General features: G+C 39.4%; 1 protein-coding gene across 1 annotated transcript in view; it reads left to right on the forward strand.

Moving 5' to 3' along the window:
- The window catches only part of LOC118424288 (parathyroid hormone/parathyroid hormone-related peptide receptor-like), a 46,261-nt gene extending 37,947 nt beyond the window's left edge, over positions 1 to 8,314 (forward strand). Inside the window, exons 8-14 of the mRNA XM_035832833.1 lie at positions 21 to 28; positions 226 to 286; positions 3,151 to 3,217; positions 3,944 to 4,035; positions 6,611 to 6,749; positions 7,076 to 7,117; positions 7,400 to 8,314. Of these exons, the coding sequence (XP_035688726.1) occupies positions 21 to 28; positions 226 to 286; positions 3,151 to 3,217; positions 3,944 to 4,035; positions 6,611 to 6,749; positions 7,076 to 7,117; positions 7,400 to 7,627 (637 nt within the window). The 3' untranslated portion in view covers positions 7,628 to 8,314. The remainder of the gene's footprint in view (positions 1 to 20; positions 29 to 225; positions 287 to 3,150; positions 3,218 to 3,943; positions 4,036 to 6,610; positions 6,750 to 7,075; positions 7,118 to 7,399) is intronic.
- Positions 8,315 to 10,716: the final 2,402 nt, after the last annotated feature.

The following is a 10,716-nucleotide window of genomic DNA, read 5'->3' on the forward strand; positions in this document are numbered from 1 at the left end:
TATGGGGTACGTACATCCAGTGAACATGGTACCATGACAGCATTGTTAGAAAAGGTAGAATTGATGAAAAGCTGTGAAATTATTCTACCCCTCCCCTTCAAATCACTTAATCTGATTATACAATAAAGTACCGTTTCAGGCAGATAGTGAACAATGTCGAAGATTGACGGTGTGAATGTTTGCCCGGTCGTCGTCATTTTTTTCTTCTCTCCTGTTGTCCTCCAGGCGCTCCGTGGCTGTTCATGATTCCTTGGATCGCAGTTCGAGTCACCCTACAGGACAAACGGTGAGTGATCTGAGGAATAGATTTGTCCGTAGATAATATCAGATAGATAACGTCTGACGAGGAAGACACGAAGCTTGCAATGATGAATACACGGTTTTCACAATCAATTTGGCATGATTTGTATTATAGTCAATTTGCATAGTAAGTTTTTTTAGGCACAACCAAGGAGTACTTACTTCAGACGTATCGATGTCTATCAGACACCATCATCAGGGTAGAATGACCGGAAACTACTTCTTGCTGCTACTTATAGCCGATGTAGGTGGCGCTGTAGCAACAAGAATGCCGTCCCAAACGTGGCTCAGCTTGTATCCGGATCCCCCCTCGAATAATTGCCAACCTCATGAAGTTATTTATATATATAGGCAATTTGGTTTTGGTACTTAGCCTAGATTTTATATTACTGTTCTTGACATTTGGATGGCTTATCCTTTGAAATAATCTTTACGTATCTTGACCACAAATTCTGCTAAAACATGAAGGAAACTAATGGTCTGTTTTGAGTACGATAATTAAGAGTTAGGACCATTAATTGCCTAATGACAAACGCGTCATCAAATTTGATTGATTCATGTGCACAAATTTATAAAAGACTGTCAGTGACATTGACGTTGGCATTATTAATAAGCATTACATTAGAATGTATTATCAACACTAGAAAGGCCGACATTTGCTTGAGACCAAATACAGCATATTTCAGCCATCTCCCTCCCCCTGCAACAATAGACTATTCCAAAATCACCCATGTGCAAAAATGGAACACTTTGTTTAAAAGTCACTTCTATTAATGGCACTTAATGACCCTAAAATGAATCTTACAAAATTCCCAGTGCAAGAATGGACTCTTCCAGTGCACCCCATGTGAATTTTCACAATAGACCAGTCCAGAAATACTCCCACTGAAAACATGGCCTTTTGATTAATCAACCCAGTCCAAAGTTGAACTAAGCAAAAAAGGCATGACAAGGTAAAAATAGACCAGTCCAAAAACTCTACGCTAAGAATGGAATATTGAATCATCACCTGTCTAAAGCTAAATTTGAAAACATCCCCATGCAAGAATGGACTCTTCTTGCGATACCCCTATGTAAAGTGGTGCAGTCCAAAAATACATCCGCTAAAATTGGACTTGGAGGGAAGTCCCAAAAATGGAATTTAAAAATCCCCTCCTCCATGTAAGAATGGACTCTTCCAGCACAACCTATGTAAAATTGCAAAATAGACCAGTCATAAAATAACCACACTGAAACACTTTGACATATCTTATCACCAAAGTCCATAAACATATTTAAAAAAATGTCTCCCTCTGTGCAAGAATGGACTCTTCCAGTACACACCATGTAAAATTGCAAAATAGCCCAGTTCACAAATACTCCCACTGAGAGACTTTATATAATCAACAGTCCAAAGATGAATTTTTAAAAATGTCCCCCCTCCGTGCCAGAATGGACTCATCCAGATAACACTAGGCTCACTGGCTGCCAATCCCCTTCATGATGTTGACTCAGGCTATGTGATTGGTTGCCTCTTTAATCAAGTTACTGGTATATATAGACATGTGCACATGCTGTCTTCAGGTGGGAGACCTCTGGCCAGTGGAAAATTACAAAAAGGCCCCAAATATATCATTTTGAAGTGGTTTATGCCAGAAATTATACATGGGTCATTTGAATGAATATCTAGTGCACCTTTTTACCAAAATTTAGGTCATTTGGTTATAAGACCAGGGAACAGGAGCCAAAAGCGTACGTTTTGGGTCAAACAATGGCCAAAAAATCCCAAAATTAAGCATTTTGTTGTACTGTAAGTGTTATTGGATCCATGTGCGCATATGTAGATTGCACTCCTATACCAAATTTCAGGTCATTTGGTTGTAAAATGAGGGTGTAGGAGCCAAAAATGTCATTCTTTTGGTCAAAAATGTCAAAATTAAGCATTTTGTTGTACCGTATGCCAAAACTGTTATTGGATCTTTGTGGGCATATGATCAATGCACCTCTGTTCCAAATTTCAGGTCATTCGGCTGTAATACCACTGTACAGGGGGGCAAAATGTACATAAAAATTACAAAAAAAAACATGAATAAAATCATTTTAAAGGTAGATATGAAAAAAATGAAAAAAAAAACCTAAGGGTATTGGTCCACTCTACCCTTGTGCCAAATTTCAAGTCATTCGGTCCAAGAACGACGGAGTTGATTCGATTTGAAGATTTGACAGGAGAAAAAAACATTACGAATACAATATATTTCACCATACCTATGGTATTGCTGAAATATAAAAAGGCACTCTTGACACCAATTCCAACGCTATTCGATTACATTTATGGATTGGAACTTTATAAAGTATACGTTAAGTATGAAAAAGCAATGCTGACGCCGCTTATGAAACAATATCAAAACCTTTTTAAACATCTCTGGTTTTGTCTGTTGCCATTTGCAACTGAGAGGTGGAAATCAGTGATTAGTATTGAGAGGGAATTGGTTGAGAATAGCCCGAAAACAAGTTGTCACGAGTAAGACATACTTACTCGTATATGTTGTACTGGTCGTGAGAAGTCGTGCCGTGGGAAGGTCTTAAAATGTGTGAAGGTGGTAATTCTGAGGAAATGGTAGACATCAATCATTGTGATTAACTTTCCCTACTAGTAAGTATCAAAGCTTTTATCACGGAGTAGTCCTGCAGAAACACCTAAGTCCTGCAGAAACACCTAGGTCCCACCTGGCCACAGACTGCAAGATGCAGAAGAGTCTGGAACAGTTCAAGGGAGGGGTTCCTCAAAGAGAGCGACAATGATGATGATGATGATGATGAGTCCCCTCATATTTAGCGTATCATTATCCGTTCATTTGTTTTTCTTTCCAGCTGCTGGGAAATCAAACATCTTCAGTACTGGTGGATCTACCGGGGGCCCATCCTGGTGTCAGTTCTGGTGAGGAGAGCCGTTCTTATGCTTCAGTCACATTTTCCAACCGGTACACCGCCGGGTAGCTTACCTCTTTCTGGCAGGGCTTCTTGAAGGCCGAGGTTATACCGGGCTATTTGAGGGCTCGGGCGGGTCTCCGTTTAATTTTGATTCAGGCTTTAGTTAAGCCCATACCCAAACCGTAACCAAATCGTGATGGAATGGCGCCCGTCATGAAATAGATACGGATTCACACAGACCGCAGCTCGGGAGCCAGGGGGTTCTGTCCAAAAGCTCAACACGTAACCTTACATTATTTCGTAGCGTGGACTCCTCTCATATCGTAGACAATGTAGAAATAAAACGTTTTCTGTCTGTACTTTCATTTTTACTGAAGTTGCGAACAATGTTTCTGTAAGGTAGTATGATTATATAAACGAAAATATAAGTTTTACTGGCAGCTCATCTGTGTTGGTAGTAACCATTATGTAGTACAATGCTTAACTTTCTTTGTGTGTTCGCAAGCTGATGTGCCTATGACTCTCGCAAGTTTAACATTGTGAAATGATTTGTCATTATTAATCCTCGGAAATATGACATTGGTCGATGACAAATTGATCCGTGTTCACCTCAGTTTTGGAGAAAATGAGGAAGTAACTGACAAAAAAGGTTTCAGACACAAATGATATATGCTTTAGCAATATTCTGGCGTATTCCAGAGTATTTGTTCAACTGTTTGCTTTCTTTTTCCAGGTCAATTTTGTTCTATTCCTGAATATAGTTCGCATCCTGGCGGTCAAATTGAAACAGGCAAACAGAAGCAGGGAACATTCCACACAATACAAGTAAGCCCAACAGTACAGTACCTTTTGTAAACAGTTTCTTCATGTGAGTAACATCGATACCAAAATACCGCCACGTTTACTGCGATATCTCAAGCGATACTAATTTGACGAATGATCATTTTCCAGTTCAATGTTGTCACTATGTTCTTCCCATGGCGAGCTTGCCTGCTCCGATGTAGAACTTTTTACCCTGTTGTCTTGCATCATTATCAGAGCATTTTTGGAAATTTCTTGAGCACACAAATGTCTTCAGTGTGCACACCTAGGAAATTAATGTTGCTGCACAGGCGGGTTTGATTTTATTTTATTTATTCGGTTGTATAGAGAGAAATACAGTTAGAGTTACTCAACTAGCCGGAGTCTATTATCAATAGTTAGCCCTGGTAACTGTGCAATTTACAATAACAGCAACACGTTTATCAATATATCGATACATGTTTGTTCTTTTTCGAAGTAGGTTATACAGACAACGCAGGATAGGGACAACTTTAAATACGTAAACGACCTCACTCGCTCACATCCTTACATCTATCGTTTATTTTGTTCGGCGGTATTACGATTAGTGGAGGTATTATGGAAATGGGTGTTGATAAAAGTATAACACAACAAAACGTCTTCTTACCTGCCAACGCTCCGGTAGTGTTTTTGTATGTCGGAATTCTGTTTCACTACCAGCTGAAGCGCAGCGGTGGAGCAATAGTGTCCCAAGCATGGCGTCCAACCTGTATCCTCCCTCCTTCGTCCCGGTTTATGGCTGAAGTAATTTTTTTCAGACGGAGAAAATACGCCTGTTACAATTCACCGGTGGACGTTCAACATGTATGGCTCGAACTTGCCCTCAATCCCAACCAGTTAGGACATATGTTATATCTCCACTTAACCGTTTCTCTCTGTATGATAACTACAGGAAACTGACCCCCTGTTGTGATAATGCCCTGTGTTATATCTCCACTAAACCGTTCCTTCTGTGTGATAACTACAGAAAGCTGACCAACTGTTGTGACAATGTCCTGTGCTATATTCATATCTCCACTAAACCGCCCATTCTGTGTGATAACTACAGAAAGCTGAACCCCTGTTGTGATAATGTCCTGTGTTATATCTCCACTAAACCGTTCCTTCTGTGTGATAACTACAGGAAGCTGACCAACTGTTGTGATAATGTCCTGTGTTATATCTCCACTAAACCGTTCCTTCTGTGTGATAACTAAAGGAAGCTGACCAACTGTTGTGATAATGTCCTGTGTTATATCTCCACTAAACCGTTCCTTCTGTGTGATAACAACAGGAAGCTGACCCCCTGTTGTGATAATGTCCTGTGTTATATCTCCACTAAACCGTTCCTTCTGTGTGATAACAACAGGAAGCTGACCCCCTGTTGTGATAATGTCCTGTGTTATATTTATATCTCCACTAAACCGTCCGTTCTGTGTGATAACTACAGAAAGCTGACACCCTGTTGTGATAATGTCCTGTGTTATATCTCCACTAAACCGTTCCTTCTGTGTGATAACTAAAGGAAGCTGACCAACTGTTGTGACAATGCCCTGTGTTATATCTCCACTAAACCGTTCCTTCTGTGTGATAACTACAGGAAGCTGACCAACTGTTGTGATAATGTCCTGTGTTATATCTCCACTAAACCGTTCCTTCTGTGTGATAACTAAAGGAAGCTGACCAACTGTTGTGACAATGCCCTGTGTTATATCTCCACTAAACCGTTCCTTCTGTGTGATAACTACAGGAAGCTGACCAACTGTTGTGATAATGTCCTGTGTTATATCTCCACTAAACCGTTCCTTCTGTGTGATAACTAAAGGAAGCTGACCAACTGTTGTGATAATGTCCTGTGTTATATCTCCACTAAACCGTTCCTTCTGTGTGATAACTACAGGAAGCTGACCAACTGTTGTGATAATGTCCTGTGTTATATCTCCACTAAACCGTTCCTTCTGTGTGATAACTAAAGGAAGCTGACCAACTGTTGTGATAATGCCCTGTGTTATATCTCCACTAAACCGTTCCTTCTGTGTGATAACTAAAGGAAGCTGACCAACTGTTGTGATAATGCCCTGTGTTATATCTCCACTAAACCGTTCCTTCTGTGTGATAACTAAAGGAAGCTGACCAACTGTTGTGACAATGCCCTGTGTTATATCTCCACTAAACCGTTCCTTCTGTGTGATAACTAAAGGAAGCTGACCAACTGTTGTGATAATGCCCTGTGTTATATCTCCACTTAACCGTTCCTTCTGTGTGATAACAACAGGAAGCTGACCCCCTGTTGTGATAATGTCCTGTGTTATATTTATATCTCCACTAAACCGTCCGTTCTGTGTGATAACTACAGAAAGCTGACACCCTGTTGTGATAATGTCCTGTGTTATATCTCCACTAAACCGTTCCTTCTGTGTGATAACTAAAGGAAGCTGACCAACTGTTGTGACAATGCCCTGTGTTATATCTCCACTAAACCGTTCCTTCTGTGTGATAACTAAAGGAAGCTGACCAACTGTTGTGATAATGCCCTGTGTTATATCTCCACTTAACCGTTCCTTCTGTGTGATAACTACAGGAAGCTGACCCGCTCCACACTTGTGTTGATTCCACTCTTTGGAGTTCACTACATCGTCTTCATCGGCCTTCCTGAAGACGTCACGGGGCAGGTGAAATATGTCAGCTACTTCTTCGACACTTTCATGAACTCATTCCAGGTAAGTTAAGGAGATCAAGGGCATGATAAGTTATGTTTTTATCACATTCATTCAGGAAAGTTTACTACAAAAAGTGTCTTGTCCATTTTTTATCTTGACTTTTTTTAGGGGCAAAATTTCTACTTTTGAAAAATGAGATCATATAAATTACAAACATGAGACTATAGAATGGTGAAGTAGACTCAAGTGACTAAATATATAGTGTAGTTGACGTGCTTAGATTTGTCTGAGCAACGAGTCACATATAAAATGACATTAAACAACATTTTTAGATCTATGCCTTACAATTTTTTAGGAGAAAACTTTGATGTGTTATTTTGTTACAGGGGATGATAGTGGCCGTACTATACTGCTTCATGAATGGAGAGGTGAGGAACATATTTGCAGTTTATGTTAGAAAAGTTTGACTTCTTCTTCTTTCGTGTCATCACTGCACTTTCGTGTCCTCACTAATGTTTGACTGTAATCATATTTAGATCATTTACAACTACTGTACTTCGCTTCCGTATTATTTAAATTAGTTATTTTATGAGAATCACATCAAATCACTTGTATTACCGCTAGGCGCAATATGTGAAATAAATAATAGAATAGTAACACAGCAATCCTTTGTCCAATGATTACTACAAATGTAAACTTGCTGTTGATAGGTTCAGTCGGAGCTGAAGAGAAGGTGGGGTCTTTGGCGGGAAAGTCGAGAACTCGGCTGGGAGCGACAAAGCGGACTGCCGACCACCACTCTTTCATTGGTCAGTCGGGGGTCACGTGACAGTCCAGGAAACTCGCCCCCTCGGTCACCACGGGTATCCAAGGCCTTGCCGGACTCGCCGGTACTCATCCACTACAGAGAGTACCGGGTGGGAGACACCACTTTGTGAGGAGCACATTGTGGACTAGGATTCCTCAGATGACATATTTGGTCATCCATCCAGTGATGTGACTCTATGACACACAAACTTAGAAGGCGACATCCTGTAAAATCGTCAACTATGTCGTGAGACAATACATCAGAACATCTGTTCCCCAAAACGATTTATAAAAAGTAATTTATCCTATACTTTCAGTATGAAACCCATTCCTCAAAATTCACGATAAGCTTCTAGATAAGATTCTATTTCAATGTACGTCCTAGAAGATGAAGGTCCCACTCAACACTGCCCAAAACACTGCAAGAAAAGAGTCCGTAGACTATCCGTTGGGGTTTCCTACAACGTGACCTAAGAATAACGTAAAGCGTCGGCGATCATGCAAGTCAAATTAAATGCCCTGCGTTCTTACATTAAGAGGGGATTGAGGGAGACATCCTCTCACGGTTGGTCGGTCGTGACCACCTGCCTATAACGACTGCTGTTGCTCTGAATCGTGAGTGGTTGTCTTAGGCAGGTTTTGCTGTAGCGCTGGTTTAGCTTTACCCGCGGGACAACCTGTTTCTATTTATTTACAAAATTATGTTTAAAGATGTCAAGTCGACAAATGGAGGTTTTAAACCGCAATGATTTAGATATATAATGCAGTTTGAAACCACCTCAATCCACTTGATATCTCTTAAATACAGTATTTTACCCCCAAAACGGATGTAGGTTACTCCTCTGACAGTAGGGAATTGGCGTTAGTTGTAAAGTTGATGTTAAATGTACATAGGACAGTTGGCTCTGTCAGCATTGCGTCAGCTCTACATCGCGCCGACAGTGTTTTACTGACGACAATATCAACTCTGGGACGTCTTATCGTTGACAAGATTCATTAGTCACGTATGTACACAGTTATTAGAATTTTTCATCAAGCAGTGACTACTTTTAAAGGTAAACACACGTACCTCCAAATTTTCGATGGCTACCAGTCCATCTTGATCACGGAGTGGCCCAGTTCTCGCGAGAGTTTGGAGGTACGTGTGTTTAACTTTCACAAGTAGTCACTGCTTGATGAAAAATTCTATTAATTGGGACGTCATAGTTTTAAACATCGCATTGAGGATTTAATCACGTTTGGTGACACGGTAAATTCCGTACTCATGTAAAATGTTGTTGCAATGATGTGCTTTTAAAGAGAGAGTGTGACATATTTGTGTGTTGTCGTTGATAGTCATGCCGGTAGGCGGTGTTTTAATTCTTGGACAGTGCCGTAGCAGCCGTTATTATATTTCTTGTAATGATATTATGTACATATAGTTTAAGATTGTTTATAAAAGTAGCATTTAAGTCCAACTATATCATTGAACTGACAACATTGGTTATACGTAAGGCCATATTGATTGAATTGTATGGATGATATCCGTGCACGCATATATTTTCGGACATTTCCAAAATAACAATTTTAAAAAAAATCAATAAAACTTTAACCCTTTCCGGAATGGCTAAAAGTGCCCGCGACAACTTCGATGTCCTATAACTCCCAAAAGGCTTGCGCTAGGACAAGCAAACTTGATGAATTGCCCTAGAATATTATTTAAAACATTTAAAAAAAAAGAGAAAGTTCATACTTTTTCACGTTGGCATGGCAACGTGTTTCTGAAAGGTATATTTTACAAAAATTACTAATTTTGGTTTTAACAATGGGATGTTAACATTTTCTTGCTAAACTACACTTGTTTTCATATATCTTTAATACCTAACATATCTTAATGCGGCATTTACTATTAGATATTCATAACTTATGCTAATCTGATGACGTAATTGGTCAAAAATCAAAGATAGCCGACAATATCACGATAAAAAGTATAACCAGCTTGGATTTCATCAATATTTGGTATTTTCTTAAAGCGAAACATTCATGTGCAATAAAGTTCTTCTTCTGTGAACCTTTTTTAAACCAATTTGCATGGGGTATTAGGGTTAAATGTTGAAAAAAATGCATCTTAAGACATTTATGGTTGATGATCCAAGATGTCGGATTGAAAGTCATTTCATGACGTCATTTTACGTCGTTGTGGTGGCCTTTGACAGAAGTCTTAGAAGACTTGAATATTAACGAGAAACCTTTAAAAAACTATTGTTAGTTTTTTGTGTGAAATATTTTAGGTATCTTAGGAATTTTAGCAAAGAAAAATTAATGACGTAATTATTACGTCATTAACGTCATATTGATATCAAAATTTCAATTATACAACTTTACGAGCGCATCACTCCCTGCTAATTTGGTGATCGTACAGCGACCTTTTGACATTATGGAGGGGGGGCTGGTCGACTGATTCCCAGCCACCCCCCTCATACCCCCCCCCCTCCGCCACCAGGTAATGCCCCAAAAGCCAAGTCTGGATAGGGTTAAATGAAACAAAGCAGCTGAAAAAGGAGAAAATATATGCTGACATGCTGAATATTGAGTAAAACATATACTAATGTCAGCGTAACTGCCAAGGTCAATGAAGAATATAATAAAATCAACATGGCCTTGCAGATAAGAAATCTCTTCAGTTCAGCGATACTATTCGTGCTCTTAAAATTGCGCTTTATGATTGTTCTGTGTTGTTCATGTGAATGCTAAGACGTCTATTCGGGTCGAGATGATATAATGATTTTTTTTAATAATTGTCACATTTTCTGAGAGGAAGGACTACAAAAATGTTCCATATTGCTGTAATGTTTGAAGCAAACTAGTTTTATTAAAGATTCCTTAATGGTTTTAAAGGTTGTGTGACTGTTGTACCAAGCTAACAAGAATTCTATACATAACGTGCCGTTAGACGAGGTGGGGTGAAGGATTTTTGAGCGGACACTTAGAACTAAAACAAACGTTATTACTTACTCCTGAAGAGGAGGTAAAACACACCTGCAGAGGAGGTAAAACGTTATCACCTACTGAAGAAGAAGCACAATTATTGCTGCATAAAGTAGAAATGTTATTTTGATTCTGATGGTGTTCAGCTATGTAATGTTTTTATTGCAATTCAACTCATAACTGCTATTGTCGTGACAAACCATTACTAGAAGACGGTTCCAAACTTATTGGGCTATGAGCAAATGACACAAAA

This window comes from Branchiostoma floridae, chromosome 10 (genome assembly GCF_000003815.2).
Source record: "Branchiostoma floridae strain S238N-H82 chromosome 10, Bfl_VNyyK, whole genome shotgun sequence".
Lineage (NCBI taxonomy): Eukaryota > Metazoa > Chordata > Leptocardii > Amphioxiformes > Branchiostomatidae > Branchiostoma > Branchiostoma floridae.